The sequence below is a fragment of the Culex quinquefasciatus genome, chromosome 1 (genome assembly GCF_015732765.1).
Source record: "Culex quinquefasciatus strain JHB chromosome 1, VPISU_Cqui_1.0_pri_paternal, whole genome shotgun sequence".
Classification (NCBI taxonomy): Eukaryota; Metazoa; Arthropoda; class Insecta; order Diptera; family Culicidae; genus Culex; species Culex quinquefasciatus.
In genome coordinates, this window is record NC_051861.1 from 17,513,494 (window position 1) to 17,538,575 (window position 25,082).

A 25,082-nucleotide genomic window follows, 5' to 3' on the forward strand; every position below is an offset into this window, starting at 1 on the left:
AAAACCGCATTTTTTTTTTTCTAAACGTTCTCTAAAACCAATAATCCACTCGAATTTTCCGCTTCCAGAATCATCCGCCTCCTCCAGCACGGCATCGTGAACCGCGAGCTGCCGTTTATGCTGCCCGGAATGGCCGGCTGCAACCAGGCCAAGTTGTTCAACAAAGCTAAACTTTCAGACGTGTTCAGCTGCTTCGCCGTCCTCCTGATGGGGATGGCAAATGCATTTCTGGTTGTATTAGGAGAAAAGTTTGTTGAAAATATTCGTAGCAACAGCGAGAGATTTCGAATGGAGTAATGAATTGATTTGTTTTAGATTTTTTTTGTCGTGTATTTCCATCAATTCATCAAAAAAGTTGTACAGAGAAAGAATAAATTAATCGCCTGTCCTTACGTAGTGTTGAAAGATTGCTATTGTTCCCTAGTGTAGTCTTTCGTTCTTCAGGTAGTGTTCCCGCTGCAGGTTGCACATGTCCTCGGCACCGGCCTGCTTCAGACAGTCCACGATCGGTCGGCCACTGTCGACAGCCATCGTGAGGCCCCGCTTGACGGCGTCCGTCGTCATCGTTTGCAGCTTGGTGGCCAGCCCCATGGCAGCGCAGATCCGGATGAAGGCAGTCGTGCAACCGGAACCTACAAAACGCATTGGTGACAATTAATGACGGTGCTGTTGAGACGTGACTCTAATATCCATGCTTACCGTAGCTTCCAAACTCGCCACTCTGGTAGTCAAACGGCAACAGGTAGTGATACTGGGGCCAGTAGCTCTTCGTAACCAGGAACACCATGTTGGAGTCGCTCTGCTTGTGGTTCTTGTCCAGTCCCCACACAAAGTGGGCCGAGTTGATCATCCAGGCCACGTTCAGCACCAGCAGGTAGCGCAACGAAAACGCCACAAAGATCGCCGCCTGGACGGTATCGCCCCAATATTCCAGGGGGGCATTGATCGGCAGCAGCACAAACAACACCGGGTACAGCAGCCAGTAGAACCGCTTCTGGAACATGACGATCCGGTCGGACTCGAGATCGCGCATGTCGACCTCGGCCAGCAGCCGCTCTTGGCGGGGGCTCAGCTTGCGAATGTTGGCAAACACCTGCCCGTGCAGAAAGTCCTTGTCGCTGTAGTACGGATCGTCGGCGGTGCGGAACTTGTCGTGGTGCAGCCGGTGAAGTCGTACCCACTCGTAGATGGAGCCCTGGCAAAGGGAAAGAGAACAGATTAATTTTATGAAACATCTGTGAAATCATCATCAAAAGAAAATCTGTTGACCAGCGATGGAATAATCATCCGAGAAAAAATCCAAAAGGTGCATGGCTCTCTTCTCTCGCGCACGAAAGATCGGTAAAAGGATTCTAAAAAAATCATCATCTTGATTATTCGGCGGAACATCTTTTTCACTACTACACTTGCATGTGTAACGTCACAGGTCGAAAAATGAACTGTCACTTTTTGTAGTTGGGCAATGAGTGTAAACAAAGCGAAATAAATAATTTTAAGTGATGCTAACAAGGAAAATCATAAAAAATCATCCACAGATTGATTGTTTGGAGAAGTTCGGGAGCGATTTTCTTTTGCGTGATTTGTCTCCTCTCTCTTTCGCGGGTGAAGAAAGTTCGCAGGTGAATATGATTTTTTTGCGATTATTCCACCCCTGCTGTTGACGCTCACCAAGAGAAAAAAATCGGAAGAGCATGGCTCTCCTCTCTAGCGCACAAAAGATCGGTAAAATGAAACTCAAAAAATCATAAACTTGATTATTCGGCGGAACATCTTTCTAACCACTATATTTGCAAGTGTAACGTCACACGTTGATGAGCACTGTGTGTAAACAAAACGAAATAATGAATTTTAAGTGGTTCTAACAAGGAAATTCACGATAAATCTTCATTCGATTGATTTTTTTTCGAGAAGTTTGGGAGCAATTTTCATTTGCTTGTTCGCTAGCGAATTTTTTTTTTGCTTTGTATTTGTTATAGTTTATTATCCGCGCACCACCAAACCGAAGTGCGCAACACTTCTGTTGCGCGAAAAAATCTGTTGCGCCGAACAAAAATGTAGTGGTTTGTCGTTAGCGTGTACATCAGCCTGTGGCGCAACAGCTTTGACAGGTTGCGTTCGTATTTTGATTTTTGTCTGCTTTCACAATAAAATTTATGAGGGTCATTCCACCTCAATCGTGCACAAAACAATGCAAAATTGAAACCTTGCTCAAATTTGTTGGGGCTGATGATAACACCCAGGGGGTAGCGAAGAAGCCGCCATCTTGGAAGTTCAGAAAACAAACACTCAGAATCAGTATTATTCATATTATTTTGGTAACACGAAGTGTGTTATCCTGGTTAAACTCAAAAGTCCCATGCAAATGTGTAAAACCAAACTGAAAAATGTGTAATGCCGATTCACAGTGTACGGGCGCACTGTTTGATCGACCAAAAGAAAAAAGCAAAAAGGTAAACAGAAAAATCACTTTTTCGATATGAATTTTCAGCCAATATTGGGATGGAATCTCCAAGGATATGATAGAATTTGCCATCAGCAACACAATTCACGTGTTTTTTCAGGTATTTATCGTTTGAATTGCGGGAAAATTGAAAATCAAAAACCCAAACAATGGTTTGTTATGGGCTACCATTTGACAGCTAGTGCTTTTGTTGTGGGCTCTCATTTGACAACCGTGCTAATGTCGACTGTTGTCAGTTTGCTTTGGTCGGAATAGGGTTGCCATCCCCCCGATAACACCATCCATCAAAACAAGCAAGAATTTCGATTTCCGTTCAAATCTGAACTGATCCTCAATGTTTCGCTTTCCATTTTTAAAATTCGACGTTTCTGGCCTACACGTCACTGATGTTCAAAATAATTACATTACAGGCCAAAGTGCATGGAAAACTTTTCTTTTTGTTTATGCTCTTTTCAAACTGAATTGCTGCAAAACAAAATATACCGACATCAGGGGTGACATTGGGTCTGGGGGGTGAGATTGGGTCATACAAATTTCAGCATTTTTATATGACCCATTCTCACCCCCCAGACCCAATGTCACCCCTGATGACGGTACAGTTAGAGCTTGTGAAGTTTGAGGGGGATATGTTTGAATGATCGTGGATCGTGGGGATAACATTATCGTTATCGCAAGATGATTATATTATTGGTGGTAACGTTGATGTTTGAATACACAGAAAAAAATGATAGTAATATTCATCAAGAAATGGGGACAACTTTTGTGTCAAAAAATGATTAATTTTACTTAACTGATGTCAATGCAAATTTTATTTCAAGTTCAAAATGAACAGAGGACAAAAAATAATTTTTGCTAGTATATTAAATTAACATTTAATTAACTTAGACAAATCGATTTTAACCTATTATAAAACGTTACTTAATCCACCAATAGGTGGTTGGTGCCTTCCTCACATTTATGGTTTACAATAGGGTCATAGCACACCATTTGTTTTGCTGGCCGGTACAAAATTTAACCTCAATCTTTTTCATGTACGTATACTAGGGTGCCCAGAATATGATACTTTTTTTCAAAACCTCGCTCCACAAGCTGAATATTGTTCCTTGAGCTATTTTAGAACTCTGGGCCAAATATGAGCAAAATCGGTCAACATTTACCCATTGATACTCGGAGGTGAAGTTTGTATGGGAAAAATCGAAAAAATGTATGGGAATCCCAAGTTTCTTACGGTTTGGTCTGCATGGTGCGCTACTACCATCCAAATATTCTCAAAAGTGAGATTCTTATCGGAAATTTAATGCTCTACAACTTTGTAGAACACACCAAAGCTGTAAAACTTGATCCTGAAAAGTTATTGGGAATTTAAAAAAGTCATTTTTGTATAAAAAAAGTTTTTTTCACCAACTTTAGGCTCGAGTATCAATGGGTTAAACTCATCCAATTCCGCTCAAAATTTACACAGATGCTTAAAAAAACCCAAAAAACCGTTTTCCGCTTGTGGAGCAGGGGGTCATTTTTTCTGGGCACCCTAACGTATACGCAATACATGCGCACGTAAGAAAGCAAAGCAATCCACTTTAACGACCCCCGGGTCTTTTTGTAGTCTCTGTTGCAAGTTTCTGCTAATTTCTAGGCGTCCAAAGGTTATGTGTGGTGAGTCACCCAAAACCTCTTTTACGCAAATGGACCGACGTTTTACTTCCCCATCCGATAGAAGGCCAGGAGGATAAGGCGGGAATCGAACCCGAACCCCATAGCAACTTAGGGATCGGCAGCCGAAGCCGCTAACCAACGCGCCACGAGGCCTTACCTGCACACGTAGATAACTCTATTGGAGAGGGAAAAGGATGTATTTTTTTTTAACACATTGGGCATCCCTTCTCCCTCACCACAATTATTCATGTAACAAAACATAGGATCTAATTTGAATCCTAAAATTGAACTAAAATTAGTGATATTCTTGTTTACAATGAAAATATTTTTTTTTTGATTTTACACAATAGGTTTAAATTAGATTTTTAAATCAATTTTGAAAAATTGATTCCACGGCCGATTTTAACAAAAAGTATTTTACTTTAAACCTCGTTCCAAGGGGACCATAGTTGATCTATCGTAAATGTTGTCTTGACAAATTCTTTTATTTTTTGCAATAAAATCACCCTTACCAAGAATTACGATTTGAATATCACTTTGAATTTGTTATATCACTTTTACATACGATTTTTTTTCAGTTCAACCATATAACCCTTTTTTGGTTTAGTACTTGAACATTGACCTAGTGAGAATTTTGGCTCTAGCATCGAGTCGATTAAGGCTTGAACGCGAGCCAAATCGTATCGAGGCTCGAGCTAAAATACTCGACTTGAACTCTAAAATTTGCTTGAAAATGTGGGAAAACGAACTCTTGATTTTTGGTCAGTGTGTAGTGAGAGGTAATTTTGACGTTTGATCAATTCTCAATGTGAGTGTTCGTGCAAAAATGCAGAATCCATTTCCTGTTTTGCATTCTTCACAATGTCATCTATCAAAAGCAATTCCAAACAAAATATATATATTTTTTTAATTTTATCAAATTTCAAGTGGACGATCAAGTTTTGTGTGAAAAAAGGCTAAAAGGTAATTTTTGTTACAGTTACTTGAATAATTTCTAACCAGTTTCTTTGTAGTGTCTTTGGTCAAACTAAACAATAGTGATGGCGGCGGCAGCGTCATCGTCGGTCTGGTCCGTTCCTGATCGACTTTCCAATACGACCGACGAAACAACTTCCTATCCCGGGACGATCCGTTGCAGATCGGCAATCGAAGATCCTGTCGCGGTAGATACAACATTGTCTTCCAGACTACAAAATACGCGAGACCTTAAACGATGATGGACTTGAGGCAGCAGGAGGAAGTTTCATGTGACCACGAGTGGAGAAAGTCATATTTATACAAAATGAAAATAAATGAGAAAATGTGTATCTACTTAGTTTTTGTTTCTTTGTAAAGAGGTCTTTCGATTTCTCATTAAACGATGGGTCGCATCCGAAAATTATTTTCATCAAATTATCTGAGATTTGGCTTCCAAAAAAAGTAGAAATAACACTTAAGTGCTCATAACTTTTGATAGGGTAATCAGATCTTTGATGTTGTCATTTGAAAGGCCTTTCAGTTATCTAACTAATGATGGATCACATGATGGACCCGGACACTTTTTTCATCGTAATATCTGAGATCCGGCCTACAAAAAGTGTATAAATAACATTTAAGTGCTTATAACTTTTGAACTGGTCATCAGATCTTCGATGTTGTAGGCTCATTTGGAAGGTTTTTCAATTATCTAACTAATGATGGGTCACATGCCAGACCCGGACACCGTTATGATAGAAATATCTGGGATCCGGCCTCCGAAAAGTGCATAAATAACACTTAAGTGCTAATAACTTTTGATAGGGTTATCTGATCTTTGATGTTTTAGGCTCATTTTAAAGGTCTTTCAAATACCTTTCTAAAAATATATAGCATGACCAGTTTCCTTACAAAAACCACCCTTTTTACAATCTTCTGAAATTTAACTAAAATCGTTTTTTTAGCATAACTTTTGAAGTACTTAACTAAACTTAATGATATTCAAATGAGACTCAGGGGACCTGAAAACGGATCTAACGACACTGATCCGGACAAAATCGGTTGAAATAGTTTCCGAGAAAAGTGAGTGAGAAAAAAAATTCTACGTCCATCCACACGCACAGACATTTGCTCAGAATTTGATTCTGAGTCGATATGTATACGTAAAGGTGGCTCTAGAAGGCCTATTTAAGAAGTTCGTTTTTCGAGTGATTTAATAGCCTTTCCTCAGTAAGGTGAGGAAGGCAAAAAGGTTTATTAGTAAAGTGGAATACTTGGTAAAAATGATCAAAATATTTGTTTTTTTTTTAACATAGTGGCGGAGGTTTTGTTGTTGTTTTGTTGTGCTGTACTACCATTGCACTATGGGCCATCCCCATACAAACAGGCGGCCAAATTATTTTTTTGCTTTTCAAATTTTTTTTTTTAATACAAATTTGGGTAATTGTATGGTATTGAAATGGTATAGGTCAATTATTATGACTTTTCATGTTTTTCAACAGTTGATTGTTTATAATAAATAGTATTTTCATACATTTTCAAGTTCAACAGAATTGCGTATATATTGTATTGCAAGTTTATATTATTATATTATGGATTTTTAAACTTTAAACTTCATCATCCCCGTACGAGAATCGAACTCACGACCTCTGGATTGGAAACCCAGCACGCCGCTAGTTGAAACCCATCCCCTACCGGTCAGTATTCCCAGTGAGCATATTTACTCTTTTAAGGGATCTGACTTTGCCGAGCCAGACAGGAATCGAACCCATCACCTTCCGCTTGCAAGGCGAAACCCGTAACCTCACGGCCACGGAAGCTCGGCAAAATCTGCTGGATATGCTAATACATCCCCACTTTAAGGACACAACCCCTCCCGGCTTAAAATTTCAGGAATGTTAGTTTATGATCCAATCTTTCAAGTGATCTTAGTTTCATGTTTAGCATCAGTTAGCAAAAAAAGTACTCGATTAACAAACACAAAAAAACAAATTTTGTCAAAAAATGCTCCAGTTATTCAATGAAAACTTCAGTTTTTGGCTTGGAAACAACATTTTATCTATAAATAGTTTCAATGTTTATCTCATTACCTTTCCAAAGATGTATAATTGTCCTAATAAAATTTTTAAAATGGCTGAGCTATGTTAAAATGAAACAATGAGTTTTTTTTACGAAAACGCTAACTTTTTACTCCATTTTTTCACTTTCAGCATGCGTAGGGCGTTCAATTTTCCCGGGTTTGAATTTCCCGGGAAACGGGAAACATATTTTTGAAATCCCGGGATTTTTTTCAAACAGTCATTGAATCTATATTTTTATTATATTTGTTATGTTTTCAAACTTAAAATCATAGAATCAGCTCATCCGGGATTTTTTTCAAACAGTCATTGAATCTATATTTTTATTATATTTGTTATGTTTTCAAACTTAAAATCATAGAATCAGCTCAATTATATTATTTGGTGATAATCTACACTTCAACTTAAACATAGACGACAGCTTTTAAATAGCTTAAGGGGTTACATAAATGTAAATCGGCATAAATGTCAGAGGTTGGTATGAGAACATATTAATTTTTTTTAAATCTATTTTCGAGACATTAAAATTTATATTTTCATCTATCAACAAAATAAATTTGAAAACTTTTGGTTGTACTATTGCCAAGATATAACAATTTGAAGTTGGCAGTTTCAAAAAATGGGTGCCACGATATCTCAACACTGCTTTGACCAAATCGGCTCATAATTTTGGTGAACACTCGTTAAACTTGTTCCGTGTGCCTGACGAAAACCGATATTCAAAAAAGTTTATTTTCAAATAAGATAAAAATATTTTTATGTTTTTCATATAAAAGCTAGAGAGCTTTTGATTTTTGCATTTTTCAAATATGCTAAATTCAAAAATCAGGCATCGTCATGTACACGAGAGGTCTTGTGAGTCTTCTCCCCAATTTCAGCCAATTTGGTCCATCCTATCTTGAGAAAAAAATGTTCACAAAGTTTGACAGTTTGCCTTCGCACGGCAAAATTTTGTGCTTAAATCGTCTCTTGCTCAGTTTTTTCTTCATGAAACTTTCAGGAGAGATCATCTTTAAAGTGGATTTAATAAATTTTGTTATTTTATTCTGCTTTGGGGAAAACCGGGAAAAAGTCTGAATAGTTTAATATATTCTATCCAATTTTTAAAATTATTAATATCCAAAAATGTAATAACCAGTCTTTAAATAATATAAAGAGATAAATAAAAAATTTTTAAAACACTAGGAATTTTGTGAACCTGTATGTATATACAAATTTCAACAATTTTCACTTAAAAGCCAAATTAATGCTGATATCGGCATAAAATTAAAATAATAATTCTTTAAATTCTGATCGATTATCATGTTTTCAACTATTAATGTATTTCTACATAAAAAAAATATATATATTTCCGTGCTTTAATTTGATTTTTTTTTCAATTTCGGGAATTCCCGGGACAAATTGTAAAAAATCCCGGAATTCGGGAATTCCCGGTTTTGGAAAAATCCCGGGATTTTTGTCCCGGGAATTCCAGGGATGGACGCACTAAGCATGCGTATCTCCGTAATTAACAAACTTAGAGCTTTGAAAATTTGGATTTTTGTTTGTTAGAATGTTTACTTTCGAGAAAAAAATAACAAATATTATTTGGAGAAGGTCACTTTTTTGAAACATGGTCACCCAATCTACCATAGTACACTGCTGTCAAAAAAGGTAAATGTTAGGACCGGATTACCATGCACACGAATAACATTTTTATGTATTTTTAATCAGTAATGCTTGGAAGAAAGTATCAACCTTGAAGAAGGTAGAGAAACGATGAATAATTTTACTCACCTGTCCTGCCATCGTTTGGCACAGCATCAGTACGAACCGCAGCAGCGTGGACGCCTGGTAGGTCTTGTGGGCCCACAGCCTATGGGCTCCCGCAGTGGCACCCAGAATTCCGCATAAGGTTAAAAAAGCCGCTGTTGAAAAAAGGGTTGTGTAAAGATTTATTATGACAAACTTGTTAAAAGACTCAACGCGCTTACTGAACACGAGTGTGATGGCCGATGTGTGCGAAAACAGCACAAAGATCCCGTACACGCCGAGGATGTTCAGGTGGATGTAGAACAGAACCCAGGGCCAGCTGGCTTCCCGCGTGGTGTCACGTGACTTGGGCTGGCTACTGCTGGCGGGGGTCGTCGTCGTCGTTGTCGTCTCGGTTGTGCAACCATTGCTGCTACTGCCAAGGGTCTCACTGTTCCCACTCGAGCCGGTGGGCGTCGTCGTTTCGGCCGATGACATGACTGCCAGGGCGTCGTCACTGCTCAACTTCTTAAAGGTCTGCGAAAAAAGAAGCGGAATTCCAAAATAAATATCACACACCGCCGCAAGTTGATAAAATCGGAAACAAGTTTTTGCACGGCTGCGGCGCGTCTTGCAGACCTTGGCGCTCAAGGTAAGCTGAGCAAGTCGGTGTTGGCCAGCGGAGCGGTAATTCCGTGACCGGCTGTAAGTCGCTGAATTGGTGATGAGCACGGTGACAATCGGCGCGGACATTAGCGACGTAATGTAATTAGCCGGGCGCCGGGCCGTTTTGTTCCGTTTACCTCGTTGGACAAAAAGGGTAAGATACGCGATTTTCCCAGGGAAAATGAGCAGTTAGACTTCGAGTTAGGCATGGGGTTGCGAGACATTTAGAACTTCTAGCAAGTCACCGATTGTTGTTGATGTTCGTTAAGGTATTAACTACTTTAACAGCCTTTGTGCAGCCTTATATTTCTAAAACTAACAAAGGAAAGTAAGATAATCGTATGAATAAATGATCAGCTAAGGAACATTTTATGATTTTTTTTCGTGAGAAGTTGTTTGAAAATACAGTAAGATTATTTCAAAAAGGTTTGTTATGGTATTATTTAAAACTTTGTTAAAAGAAGATGTTCAAAAAATTACAAATATTACAAGCTTATAATCTAGTTAAGACCAGGTAAGCCGTTTAGCTCAAGTAAGAAGCTGAGATATAATCAAATTGCGGCTTCTCTGCCACTAATATTTAAACGCAACAATAACACAGTAGCAGAACACACACAAACACGTGGGCGCGCGAACTTTCAGTTACGCTGAAATGACGCCTTAAATCTTCTACATTTAGCTTTTCTTCACCGCCACAGAAATCGGTGCATCGGCGATGAGCTTGCACTCTTCGGAGCAGGTCTAGTTCGCATTGACATTTGGGGGGGCTAATTAATACTTTGACCTCACTTCCTGCGGGTGGAGCGGCGACGTTGCCTGAAAGTAACAGTAACCGGGTAGCGATAAGTTCTGGGACGCCTTACATAACTGGGCTTGGACGGTGGTGCGTTGTGACTTGATGGAATTTTAAGTATGTAGAGGTCACCGAAACGTTCGGGCTATCGCCAGTACGTGACCCCAGGAATAAATAGTTTGAAATACGAGGCTATTTGAATTCTGAATGTTGACTTTGCAGTTACGGCGTTTTTAACAAAGTTTTACGCCTTTTGCAAAAAATCACCGAAGTAAACTTTTTTCAACGACCAAACTTAGCTCTAAACTCATTAATTTGATGATATCTTTAGTTCACCCTATCCGGGATAGCAGTGCACGGAAATATTCAAGACATCAGGTGAGCAGCTAGTTGATCCCATTACATTTATTGTGCTATAATAATTGCCCGCATTCATTAACTCTCAATGTGATAATTTGCCTAAACACGCTCATGCTCAACTCAGCAGGCCTTAGGGCTTAAGAGCGGTGGGTAGCGAGTGCTTTGATTTAACTTTGTAACTTCTTGCTTTGGAGATTGTGTTACTGCTGTTGCACAAATTAAATGGTGTTACCCATTGAGCAGAGGTTACATGATCGACACTGGCTGAACGTAATCGGCTCAGTAGTTCTTGCCTTGAATAATTTTACATGAGTAACAGAACATTTGAACTTGAAATTTGAACCACGGACAACAGGCATGTTTTTTTGTTATTTTTTAATTTGCCTTAAACTTTTTGGGGAAGCTTTCCCTATGATCAAAGAAACCATTTTAAGTCATTGATTCACTCGTTCAAGGTCCCATATAATTTTGGCAGCTGTCCATACAAAATACATTTTCTGATCGGTTTGGTATCTTTGGTAAAGTTGTAGGTGATGAGGCTGATGGACAATTCAGAAAAAAACGTACACGGAATGTTTTATTGCCGGTTTTTAAATGACTTTTCTCCATAATTCAGGTTCTAGCTTGATGCAGCTCGAGTTCAGTGAACAGCTGCAAGTGTTTGAGGAATGGTTTCTGTAGTCCTATTCCAAGAAACGCTTCTCATTTGCATAATCGCTGAACACGGCCAGGAACTGCAGATGGAATTGGAAATGTCAACTATGAACATTGAAGATTAAGACAACATGTGACGAGACGATCAAATGGACTGACGCCCAAGATTCCTGATTTGGTGAGATCTTTCCAGTTTTTGTGAGGGAATACTGAGCTCGATTTTCGAGTAGTGCGGTGCCTGTGTGGACGCGCAGTCCTGTTTTTTCGTGCTATTTTCCGTCTCTTTTGTGTCGCTATTTGTGTACATAGGGTGATTGGATTTCTTCTTCTTCTTTTTTCATTTATTTTTTGTTCGCGCGTTCGTTGGCCGATGAATTTTATTTTTGTTCTCTTTATATAGATTTCGATAGAAACGATCCGATTTTTGTTTTTTGAGACAAGCAAGTCGTATTGCTGGTTAAGTCCTTTCCATATCATCGAGGATCGGAAGGCACGTCGACGGATATGTTTTAAGGCTTATGATATAAAATAATTTTAATGAATGAAGCCCTTCCTACATCACCGTTGATCGGAAGGCACGCCGACGGAGAATTTCTGGAGAATCGCGGTCGAATTATTACTATATTTAAATCCCTAGATAGGTATCTTTCAGCAGCCGGCTGCCTAAGATTTTTAAAATTTCAACCGATAAACAAATTGCTCATGGTCGCATCACCTACCACAGTGAATCCTGACCACATACCCATCTTACTAACCCCTCAAAACTCATGTGATACTTTGTCGGAGACGCAGTCGATTTGGCGGTCCCATCACTCAAGTATCGGACTAACATTCCCATCCACTTCCCCGTGTCTTACCACTGGTCGTGGCCGGCGTCGGTATTGATCAGCACGATAGGGACCTTTGAAAATTGCGAAGGGGTGATGATTGGTTCCTACTTTTCATCTGTGGTCCACGGAGCAATGTTTGGGGGTCCTGGTCAATAACGAAGTAGCAGCTACGGGTAGACACCAATGCTATGCTATGCTATGGGAATACTGAGCTCGATTTTCTAACCATCCGTATTGACCTTTTCTCGTCTATGATTTTCTTTTTTTATTAAGAGGCAGTATTTGTAGATTTTGATCGTTTTGTTCTAAAGGTTGTTAGGATTTGGATGAAACTTTCAGCATTTGTTTGTCTAAAACGGGCATTGAAGCTTGAGGTCCAAAACATATCAAGTCTTAAAATAGTTTTTATAGCACATTTTGAAGGGCTTTCAAAGACCTTTCGAATGCAACTAAGAGAATTGAAATTGTTGAAGTATAACGAAAATGCGAGCAATTTCCAGATTTGTTATGTTTTCTGGACCTCAAACTTCAATCACCGTTTTACCCCGCTTCCCTTTGTCGTAGATGGCTCATATTTGGCATGAGTCGAAGGCCGTGTTACGCTCTATACAAAAAAAAATGAATTTGTATGACAATTTTGTTACGAGGAGGGTAGGGGGTCCAAAAATCATTTGTTTGCTATAACAAAGAATGAATCAGGCAGAAACACGCGTTCCAAAATATACAGAGATTCTATTCTTGTTGGCCTCGTCGACATTCCAATAAGAAATGTTTGTTTACATGTAAGTTGTAACGGCAACGGTTAGACAGCTGTTTTCAATCTAACTTTCCTTTTCAGTGTGCGCTTTGATTTGACAGCACAGCCGTAAGCCACGCCCCCTTTTTTCGTTGAATTCCTTGTTAGCTAGCACAGTGTTGTCAATAACATTTGTCCAACTTACTCTGATAACACAGTAACAAGTTGTGGTAAAGAGGCCGATCGGTTATACAACCAGTTAGGAAATGCGTTTGTCTAGCAAAGTGTGTTGCTTGGGTACGTTATAAAAGAACGCTCCCAAAGCCCCTTTCAGCTGTGTCTGGTATTATTCAAGACACTTTCTCAAAAAGGCACAAAACCACCTCATCTTATCGTATCAACAATCCCTGTCAGGTCAGGGATGGGAATTCAGTAGAGCGTCCAATTTCCTGTCCCGGGAAAAAATCCCGGGAATTCCCGACACAAAATTTCCCGAGAAATTTGTAAATTTTTCAGGAATTTCCGTAATTTAAGTGGAAGATAAAATTTTCTTACCTTTTTGGCACAAATGATTTTCTAACCTTTTTGGCATAAATGAAAAAAAAAATAGTGAATGAGGTCAACTCAATGAAAAGTTCAATAAGAACACTGGAGTTTTTTTTAAAAGGTCCAATAAACCAAATTTCCAGTTTATTGCTTTTTGGATGTTTTTTAATACCCCTGACTCAAGGCGGTTAAAAAAACTCCCAAAAAGCAAAAACTAAAAATTTGGTTTATTGGACCTTTAAAAAAAACTCCAGAACTGTAAATTGTGTCGAACAATGTACTGTTCTTATTGAACATATTAGTTCGTCTAAAAATGTCATGTTAAGGGTGCACAGCAACCGCGGAAGTTGTTGTCTTCTTATTCCAAAATTGTCAAACTTACGAACCCAATTCTGCAACAACTTGATTGTAAAAATGGTCAAACTTTGTTGTAAATAACTTTTAAGACAATACTTTAGGGGATGAATAAAAAATCATATCGGTAGTTCCTGTAGTTTTGAAGATACTAAAATGTCTGTAACAAAAATCTTAAGGTCGTTAAGGTTTATTTTAGATGACATAAATTTCTGAAGCATTCACAACTGGGAATAGATCTTGTTTATTTGTTGGACAACAAAAAATTAAAATATTATGGAATGAAAATAAACTATAATAATTTATAAATTAGTATAACTATTATAATTTTAATTCGTTATTTTTATGCAAAAATTGTCTCAAAGCGGGTTGTGCTAGAAGAATTAGGAATTAGTGTAAAGTTGAATATTTATAATTCACTTGACTGCCCACCATTGAAAATATCGCTAATATCCACTTTTGTCAAAATCGAGATTATCCCTTCAAGTGGTAGAGGACGTTCCACAAACTTGAATTTCTCTAAAATATTGTTTGGTTTTGGCTGACGATGCAAAAACCAAAAGGCCAAATATCTCGTTCTCCTTTGAAATAACCGTGACGAAAATTTGGTGACAAAAACGCGTTTTTTTCTCGGAATACTTGATTTGGTTTAAGAGGTTAAAATATGAAACAATTATTGATCCTTGCACTGTAACTTGGATTTGGCCCGCACTTTGCTCTCGCTACAACAAAAATTCAAAAATCTAGGCAACCGCTCGTTGTTTATTTACATTCGCACATTTCCACCAAACTGGACATTCGCCCTTCAAAATTGCGAATGACAGCTGAAAAACAAGCGATAAACTTTTGCTCGCTTTGATCATTTTTGAGGAAATTTTCATTTTCCCAAGCCAGTTTGACAAGTCGCAATAGTGCGAATGATAGCGATAATTTAGTGCAAAGTCCAAGTTAGTGGGAATTGCATAATATCATGTATACTTATTACAAAAAAAAATAATTATAATTATATTTGACATTTGTACGAAACCAACTTATAAATTTTGGGTAGAGGACCCAGTTTTCGCCCTGCTCCAGTTTTCGCCCACCTACTGGATTTAATCAGTATTTAGCAAACTTATATCATTTTTTGGTTGAATTACTTATGCAGGTTTCAATATTCATTCATTTCTAGTACTAATTGAAACTTTCCTAATGAATTGCTATTGTTTATCACGTTTTTATAAACACGTCAAAAAAAGCCTTCTTGCAGCCGCCATATTTTTGTCAATTTCGACTACAGCGGGTAATAATGTTTATGAGCGAAAACAACTCATTTTGTCCGAAAATAATGTAAATGAGTAATTCACTGCTTCACTGTATGTCTGAACTTCATGAAAGTCTATCGATTAACCTGTTTTAACCGTTTACCAAAGGTTATTTTAATAAAATATAGTGGGCGATTTCTGGGGTCATGAAAAAACATGCGATCCAATTTTCGCCCAGGGCGAAATCTAGTACTGTGTTTTCAGATTTTCACGGTGGGTAAGAAGGGGATTATTATGCAACTTGCATGCACCTCGGAAATTCCTTCTGGAGGTTGTTGGGGGGACTATTCTGAGTCAGAAAAATCAATTCCCAAAATATTCTGTCGGTGAAAACTGGTTTTATCTCGATTTGAAGTTAAAAAACCTAATATATCACCTAAAACCTCAAAAATACGTCTAAAATCACGGTCTAACTCTGGACAAAGACAAAGATGCACATTTTTATCAAGATATCAATTCTTAGTTCCCAAAATATATTCCTGACATAGTACACCTCAAATCGATCCATTACTTGAGTCCCAGCGTCATCAGGAGGTGTAAAATAGTGATATTTCTAAAACAATATTTTCAATTTGCTCTGGTAAATAAACTGTCATGTCTGAATTCAAAATTAATGTTGTAGCATTGTTGCAAACAAAATGAAGAACAATTTTGCAGAAAAAGAATGAAATTTTATCCATTTTCAGTTAAGTTATGTCTATTTTAGTGGGAAAATTGCTGCCAATTTTCAAAATTCTCGATATTTAACTCATTTTTGTTATTGACAGCTACTGCGATCATACTCAGTAGGATGTAACAAAAATTACATTTTGGCATTCTGGGGCTTGTTACGGAGGGCATACTGAGCTGAAATCTGAGCTTGATTGAACTCAACAGGAGCATGCTTTTTGCGCTTGAATTTTTAATAAGATTCATCCCGTAAATTTCTTGTTTTATCAAAAATGTAGATTTTTTAGTCATTCTGGTCACTGAAGCGTTTATTTTCAACATCATTGGCGTGTAGGACAGATCCTTGCGCATGTTTTGGTATATATAACATTGAAGTTTTGAGCAAAAAGAAATTTCGCAACGCCTATCTTTTCTGCTGGAACGTTTTTTTTAGAAAAATTTCAAAACTCTGAACACCTGTACAGAGCTTCAGAGTACTTCAATTCATTATTATCTATACCAAAACATGCGCAAGGATCTGTCCTACACGCCAATGATGTTGAAAATAAACGCTTCAGTGACCAGAATGACTAAAAAATCTACATTTTTGATAAAACAAGAAATTTACGGGATGAATCTTATTAAAAATTCAAGCGCAAAAAGCATGCTCCTGTTGAGTTCAATCAAGCTCAGATTTCAGCTCAGTATGCCCTCCGTAACAAGCCCCAGAATGACCGCCAAAATGTAATTTCTGTTACATCCTACTGAGTATGATCGCAGTAGCTGTCAATAACAAAAATGAGTTAAATATCGAGAATTTTGAAAATTGGCAGCAATTTTCCCACTAAAATAGACATAACTTAACTGAAAATGGATAAAATTTCATTCTTTTTTCTGCAAAATTGTTCTTCATTTTGTTTGCAACAATGCTACAACATTAATTTTTGAATTCAGACATGACAGTTTATTTACCAGAGCAAATTGAAAATATTGTTTTAGAAATATCACTATTTTACACCTCCTGATGACGCTGGGACTCAAGTAATGGATCGATTTGAGGTGTACTATGTCAGGAATATATTTTGGGAACTAAGAATTGATATCTTGATAAAAATGTGCATCTTTGTCTTTGTCCAGAGTTAGACCGTGATTTTAGACGTATTTTTGAGGTTTTAAGTGATATATTAGGTTTTTTAACTTCAAATCGAGATAAAACCAGTTTTCACCGACAGAATATTTTGGGAATTGATTTTTCTGACTCAGAATAGTCCCCCCAACAACCTCCAGAAGGAATTTCCGAGGTGCATGCAAGTTGCATAATAATCCCTTTCTTACCCACCGTGTTGATCTAGAACCAGTTTTCGTTTACCATAAAAACTAATCTAATCACAGCGAAATGTGCTTGAAAATATATTTTCAACATTCTAGATTATTTTTAAAAGTTAATTAATCAATTCATTTTATTTCTTTCATTAGGGACCATCCATAAACAACGTGGACACTTCAGGGAGGGGGGAGGGGATGTATGGCGATTGTCCACAATCGATACAAAAAAGTTTTTTTTTGTATGGACAATTGTCCACGAGGGGAGGGGGGGGAGGAAACAGATTCCCAAAAAAGTGTCCACGTGGTTTATGGATGGTCCCTTAGGGTGTTTTGGTATAAACATATGTTCAAAATTTAACCTAAGCTGAGATATGGGACACCTATTTCAAATGTGGTAAGAGTTTACTGGTACATAGGAGAACAAATCAAGCAGAGGATGGAAAAGCAGTTACACAATATCCTTCAAAATAGCACATGTGCTTTAATATTTTTATTAAGAGGTATTCAAAGTTTTCTATTGAGTCAATTCGGGAGCAAATGACTCATAGGGTTAAAGCTCCCCTAATAAAATCAACAACAACATGGAGCTAATCTCGGAGCTAATTGTAACTATGTGCCCTTATCTTGGGTGAATGGGAAAACATGAGTTCTACCAGGAATTTTGATTTAGTCATATTTTTTAGTGAGAGTACAGGGAACCTCAAAATTAGTAGGATATCTGTTAAAAAAACTCCTAGGGTTTTATGACCTTCAATTTATTTTACGACAAAATATGTGCACATCAATGAAATTGAGCTTCGGGAATATGTTGTGTATCAATAGGAGACCATATTTGCTTAGCTTTGTGCCATAATTTCATTTCATTAATTTCTTGATTTTTGCCGTGGACGAAAACTGGTTTCAAGGGTGGGCGAAAATTGGATTTAGGGGGGCGAAAATAGGCACTTCAGAGCACATTATTAAAACGCAAAATTTTAACAAAAATAAACTTGTTTATGATAAAAACCTTGTGGAAGCTTAAAATCAAATAGTTTATCAACGTTCCACAACAAAACCAAAAAACATTAACTGTCACTAATTTCTCGACAAATTTCCAGGATTCCCACTATAAAGTGGGCGATTTTTGGGTCCTCTACCCTATCTTCTTTGAAGTTTTGTTTTTTTATGCAAGCAGTCAAGTCATTAGTTGATCCTCACTCTTATTTTAACTATAGCTATTGCTATTCTATACAATTTTGTTGCAAAATAATAATCAGAACCAGGATCAGATAAATTTTCAATAAATTTCCAATTTTCCAGGAAATTTGTTGAAAATTTGAGAATCTGGCAACCCTGTCTCAAGTAATGGCCACTTAGGTGATATTTTTGTACTTTTTTAAAGCCGGATCTCACTTAAATGTATTTAAACTATGTCTGGATTTCGTTGTTACGTTACATCCCACGCACATTTAATTTTACAAATTCCTCTGATATCGATCATATTATCAAGCAATTTACATTCGATTTGAATAACGAGTTATAAACAAGTCGCACTCGCTTATTCATTGACAATATCGTAGCACAGTTTGTAGCACCTTTCTTACGGAACTTTTGTATGAAAACTTTTCGCACCAAACTACAAACACCTTATGTCTTCAAGGTGACACCAAATACTCAACAGCTTTGAAGAAAAATGCTTGATTACAAGCAGTAATTTTCGGTGCTTCATCTGTGAAGTCTTCGATATGGCGCAATATTTGAACAACTGGTTGACGCGCACTTTTGAAAGCCCCAATATTGCTTTGAAAATTTCTCACTTCAAAGCTGGATTTGTTTGCCGTTAGCACATGTCACGAAAATTAACACCTGCGCCCGATGGCTGCGCTATCGCTGACCATCGCCCATTTGGGGTCCGTCAACTACATGTACAACAGGAAAGCAACGGCACTTAAAACTTGAAGCGAAGGTTTTCTCTCGTACGAGTCAAGGTTAGAACTGTGTGTTTGATTTTACGACACCTTTGTCGTAGTCGCAAGAATTGTTCGACTAGCTGGGCACTGCTGAGGGTTCTTTGGCTAATTAGGCACGACTAACCATCGGAGAAGCTGATCGAAATCCGTGATCATCACCCTCAGAAGGCTACAAGTAATGACTCAAGTCGAATTGAATTCATGCTCTGATAAATGTGAGCTGATTTTCGTGCAATTGCTTGGGTTTACTGAGTGCCATAATTTTTCGCAAAAATCCATCTTAACATCTGACGAGCTGTGCAATAAAGCCAATTTCATGCGTTACACCCCCTATCACAAAAATACAACGGCAATGAAAGCTTAAGCCATGTGCCGATCATTTCAGTTTCAACTGACTCAGGGCGACTTCATTCCGCGAGCAGGCGTGGAACCCGCTCTTTTAACGCAGAAAACTCTTCGCACTCAAGGTCATAGATTCAAGTTCATTCCGGATAGGTTCCCGGTTCTACGGCGTGTGGTCGATGCACTTTTTCTGAACCGGTTCCGAGATCCCTTTCACTTGCAATTCTTGCACACTGCAGTTTTGTCCCTGAAACGCGGAAATTTACAGTTTTGTTGTTTTTCTTCACTGCAGTTGTTTTGGTTTGTTTTGGGTTTAGCGTGGCAATAACAACTTCAGTGTTCGGTTAAGAATTGTATTTAAGCTGCCTTGTGGTTTTCGTTCTCGTGCCTAGTGAAGATTCTGTGAAGTGCATCTATCGCAGTGATTGTACTTATTGGCCATTAGGCGTTCCCTTGACTTGAAAATGGATGATTGATGAAATTAAATGAGAGATTTAACCGCGTACAATTCGCTATGACGGATGTGCAAATAGTTACTTGGCTAAGGTAACTTGAAACTGTTTTGTTTTCCCGTGCTACGAAACTCATTGACGTGGTTAATAGCTTCTAGGGTTGTTGTCACATCTTGAAGAAGGGTACGTTATTACAATGGTCAGGGTGTTCTCGAGATAATTTGCTAAGCTTTGAACGAGTAAGCGCAAAAATTTAAATAACAAGCCGTACTTTTGTTATTTTCATAAAAAAGTGTTTTTAAATCCATTTACACTAATTCAGTTGTTTTGCAATCATAAGTTTTCAAAAAAAGTAAAATTTGACGAAACAAAAATTTTAGCGAAAATACAAGTTTTTTTTGGCGGTAACGTCCTGATTCGAATTCCTGGACGCTTCGAAACCCGGACACCTCGTCTTGTTTTATCATTTATTTGGATATAAGTTTGCATTATGGATGTCAAATCTGTGTAATTTGATGAATTCTAACATCAACTTTCATTTAAAGTTTGTTTGAACGCTGTTGTTAATTCCAAAACAAATAAATAAAATAAAATTATAAGTGTACCAAAAATGCGAAACATTTCATTGAAATATTTCATTGGCATCCGAATCACTGACATTTCAGTCCAAATTTGTGCGATTCATAAGCAAAATCGAGTGTCCGGAATTCGAAGCAAAAGTGGCCGGATTTCGAATCAGCTTTTATCGGTGTTCGGGATTCGAAGCACAACAATTCATTCTAATTTTCAAATTCTGATGAAAAATTGTTAGAAAAGACATATTTGGCATGAATATTTCTACATTTCCAACTTATTACATTATATTTTGCCAGCTATAACAAAACAGCAATTCCCCACGAAAACAGCATGATTCGAAAAAAAAGTTCTCCGATCGGACTCAAAACTTTTCTGGAGGTTCCTTGGCCGAAATAATTAGACCCGTATTTTTTTTGTTTGGCCATTAGGGTGACCTACGCCGTGTTAGGGTGGTCCAAAAAGTGGCAATTTTCGTCGATTTTCGCAAAAACCACTTTAAAAATCTATCTCCGCGCCATTTCATCCGATTTTAGCTGTCCTAGATGCAAAAGAAAGGTGATTAGTTCGGCTTTTTGGTAAAAATAGTAAGAAGTTTCAAAAATCTAGCTAAACATTTGAAAAGATCGTATGAAAACTTAAAATGCTGTTTTGAAGGTCTTGGGACCAAAGAGCCTATGTCAAAAATATTTTTATCGGATTCCTCGGAAAATTTCACATAACATATCAAAAAATGGTGGAGTTATGTTTTCACTACTCTGAGATACGATTTTTTGAAAATAAAAACTGGGTTTTTCGACGCCCCACGCGCAAAAATGGGAAAATGACGAAAACGGGAAAAAATCGACTTTTTTCACTAAAATTGCGATAACTTTCAGCGATGACATGTTTGTACCAAAAGTTGCGTTTTTCATTTTTTTTTGATAAATTATGTGAAATTTTCCGAAGAATCCGATAAAATCATTTTCAGACATAGGCTCTTTGGTCCCGAGACCTTCAAAACTGCATTTTAACTTTTCATACGACATTTTCAAATGTTTATCTAGATTTTTGAAACTTCTTACCATTTTTCCCAAATAGCCAAACTTTCTTTCGCATTTAGGACAGCTAAAATCGGATGATATGGCGCGGAGATATGATTTTTTAAAAAAGTGGTTTTTGCGAAAATCGACGATGGCCTTTTTTGGACCACCCTAACACGGCCACCCTAATGGCCAAACAAAAAATACGGGTCTAATGATTTCGGCCAAGGAACCCCCAGAGAAATTTTGAGCCCGATCGGAGAACTTTTTTTCGAATCATGCTGTTTTCGTGGGGAATTGCTGAAAAATGATATGCTAATAAGTGTCCGGATTTCGAATTATGACGTACATACAACCTTTTTAAAAATTCAGAAAAATTAAAAGAGGATCCAGTGCGTCGAAATTGCATTTTCTCAGAGGGAAAAATGTTCGCCGTGAAATTTTCTGCAAGCTGCATGCATACGTTTTATTGGGAAAAATGGGCTACCTTAAATTAAAAGAGCATTTTTGAAAAAAGTATCGATCCCTCGAGATAACCTCAAAATGGTTCAGCGGTTTTTGTTATTGTTTACATTGGGTGGTCAAACTTTAGAACGCGTTTTGCCTTCCTCACTGAGGTAAGGCTATAATTCTGCTCTAAAAATGAACTTCGTATAAAAACGTCGTAGACCCACCTTCATGTATACATATCGACTCAGAATCGAAAACTGAACAAATGTCTGTGTGTATGTGTGTGTGTATGTATGTATGTGACCAACAAACTAGCTCATGTTTCTCGGCACTGGCTGAACCGATTTGACCCGAACTTGTTGCATTCGACTTGGTTTAGTGTCCCATAGATCGAGTTTTATACAGATTGAAGTTTCGATAAGTAGTTCAAAAGATATGTATAAAAATGTGTTTTCACATATATTTGGATCTCACTTAACTGTATGTAAACTATGTCCGGGTCCATCATCCGACCCATCGTTGGTTAGGTTATCAAAAGACCTTTCCAACGAGTCCAAAACATTGAAGATCTGGCAACCCTGTCTCGAGATATGGCCACTTAAGTGATATTGATGTACTTTTTTGAAGCCGGATCTCACTTAAATGTATGTAAACTACGTCCGGGTCCATCATCCGACCCATCGTTGGTTAGATTATCAAAAGAACTTTCCAATGAATCGAAAACTTTGAAGATCTGGCAACCCTGTCTCGAGATATGGCCACTTAAGTGATATTGATGTACTTTTTTGAAGCCGGATCTCACTTAAATGTATGTAAACTATGTCCGGATCCACTATCCGACCCATTGTTGGTAAGGTTATCAAAAGACCTTTCCAACGAGTCTAAAACATTGAAGATCTGGCAACCCTGTCTCGAGATATGGCCCCTTAAGTGATATTGATGTACTTTTTTGAAGCCGGATCTCACTTAAATGTATGTAAACTATTTCCGGATCCACCATCCGACCTATTGTTGGTAAACTTATCAAAAGAACTTTCCAATGAATCGAAAACATTGAAGATCTGGCAACCCTGTCTCGAGATATGGCCACTTAAGTGATATTGATGTACTTTTTTGAAGCCGGATCTCACTTAAATGTATGTAAACTATGTCCGGATCCACTATCCGACCCATTGTTGGTAAGGTTATCAAAAGACCTTTCCAACGAGTCTAAAACATTGAAGATCTGGCAGCCCTGTCTCGAGATATGGCCACTTAAGTGATATTGATGTACTTTTTTGAAGCCGGATCTCACTTAAATGTATGTAAACTATGTCCGGATCCACCATCCAACCAAACGTTGGTTAGGTTATCAAAATACCTTTCCAACGAGTCTAAAACATTGAAGATCTGGCAACCCTGTCTCGAGATATGGCCACTTAAGTGATATTGATGTACTTTTTTAAAGCCGGATCTCACTTAAATGTATGTAAACTATGTCCGGGTCCATCATCCGACCCATTGTTGGTTAGGTTACCAAAAGACCTTTCCAACGAGTGCAAAACATCGAAGATCTGGCAACCCTGTCTCGAGACATGGCCACTTAAGTGATATCGATGTACTTTTTGGAAGCCGGATATAAAAAATAGATGAAACTTGTGTACAGCCATTGTTGTGAGGAAGGCTCCAACCACATAGGTGGATTAAGTTAGTTTTTCTTGGAACGTCAAAAAGCGACGTGTGACAAGATAGCACACGGTCGAAATGAATTCTTGATGATGTTTCTTTTGATTACTTTGATCGGCTTTTTATGATTAAACTTTAAAAAATACGAAAAGTTTTAATGAGGAGCAAATTTAAATTATGCTGATCAACTTTTACTTTCAATATTACACATACAAATGGTCGTGGATGCTAACTTCATTATGTCACATTTACATTTAAATTCTTTTATGCCAATAATTCTGCTGCCACTGACCTGCCACAGTAGAGGGTGCCCTACCCGAAACCTTGTTTCCGTGAGTTTTTTTTCCATAAAATAAGACCGGTTCGTCGAGCGATGACCAAGAAATGTTGATATTGAAATCAAAAATTAATTTATTCACTTCTCAGTCGTGCTCATCTTGGCTTACCTGTTGTTTATTACAAGGCAATAGTGTCGTCTGGGTCCAGTTCCAAGAAGCTGCGACGATCGCACGTGCTTTTGTCTGGTTCTAATTAATGATCCCGTTTGCACAAGGGTTATTTTGTTCTGGTCACAAAGGAAATGATGTGGGCAACTCCGTGACAAAAGTTTCTTTCAAAACTTCGCTGTGCGCCAATTTCGAGCTTTTTAAATGTATCTTGAATACTCAAATTTCACTCAACTTATACCACACTCTATTTTTCTCACAAACACACACACTTTTATCAAAGACAAATCACAATCACAAAGTGGTACTCGACGATGTCCATCCGGTTTCCGGTTTCTCCAGAAGCGATCCGGCTTTCGATCCGCGAATAGTTGTGGAAGAAGCTCCTCCGACGTCCGTTCGGCGCGAGTGTTCGAGTTCGAATAAGCCGTCCGATAAGCGCAAACCGCGCAGCAAGGCCTAGGTCGGCTCATCTACTAAAAACGGGCAGCAGCAGCAGCAGTAGTAGCAAGGTTTTGAGGCGTTAGCTATTGTTGGTGGTTGTTGTTCGAGGGTAGTTTTTTACAGTCACGGTCACAATGACATCGGCGAGAATTTTCCGGAAGATGTGCTGTTGTAAGCATTACAAGCAGTTTGCATCAGCTGTTCAGATTTTTGACCTGACGTTTTTTTTTACTTTAATTTATCTTTAAATTTTATCATCCAACAAATATGATTCCGATTATTTTTTATCACAGTAGGGGAAATATACCCTTTCTAATCAAACACCTATCTTCGTCATAAGGAGAGTTTGAGGCTCGATTAAAGCTCCAAAAATACTTTTCAGGCTATAAACTTACCAGCAACAGCACCGCCTCGAGTAAGCACGCAAATTTATGCCACTTACTGGCCAAAAAGATCAAATTTAATGCACTTTTGATCATTATTTTATTTTTGCGAGACCATTTCTCATCATTTTGGTGGCACACACATCCACACGCAAGATCAGAGGTTAACTGCTTAACGAAAGTCGCCATCAATATCTTTTCACTTGCGCTAACGATTTCAAAGCGCTTAAGATATAAAATTGCTTTCAACTACCGGCAAAAT

General features: G+C 37.9%; 2 protein-coding genes and 1 long non-coding RNA gene across 4 annotated transcripts in view; 2 read left to right on the forward strand and 1 right to left on the reverse strand.

The window, feature by feature from the left end:
* LOC119767698 overlaps nt 1-405 on the forward strand; it is an 85,503-nt gene extending 85,098 nt beyond the window's left edge. Inside the window, exon 11 of the mRNA XM_038256928.1 lies at nt 69-405. Within this exon, the coding sequence (XP_038112856.1) occupies nt 69-297 (229 nt within the window). The 3' untranslated portion in view covers nt 298-405. The remainder of the gene's footprint in view (nt 1-68) is intronic.
* Nucleotides 315-24,463, reverse strand: LOC6054407 (acyl-CoA desaturase 1). 2 transcript variants are annotated; one of them, XM_038256985.1, is made up of 6 exons: nt 23,994-24,463; nt 23,840-23,870; nt 9,120-9,414; nt 8,923-9,053; nt 700-1,195; nt 315-632 (listed from the first exon to the last, which is right to left on the reverse strand). In XM_038256985.1, exons 3-6 carry the CDS (start codon nt 9,373-9,375, stop codon nt 421-423), a joined length of 1,095 nt encoding a protein of 364 aa, XP_038112913.1. In that variant the 5' UTR covers nt 9,376-9,414; nt 23,840-23,870; nt 23,994-24,463; the 3' UTR covers nt 315-420. The 2 variants fall into 2 exon arrangements, with proteins under 2 accessions (XP_038112913.1, XP_038112909.1); XM_038256981.1 differs by lacking the exon at nt 23,840-23,870 and having other exon boundaries at nt 23,994-24,462.
* On the forward strand, nt 4,592-5,392 carry LOC119767719. Its single transcript, XR_005277672.1, has 2 exons — nt 4,592-5,077; nt 5,128-5,392. It is a non-coding gene; the product is annotated as an uncharacterized LOC119767719 (long non-coding RNA).
* Nucleotides 24,464-25,082: the final 619 nt, after the last annotated feature.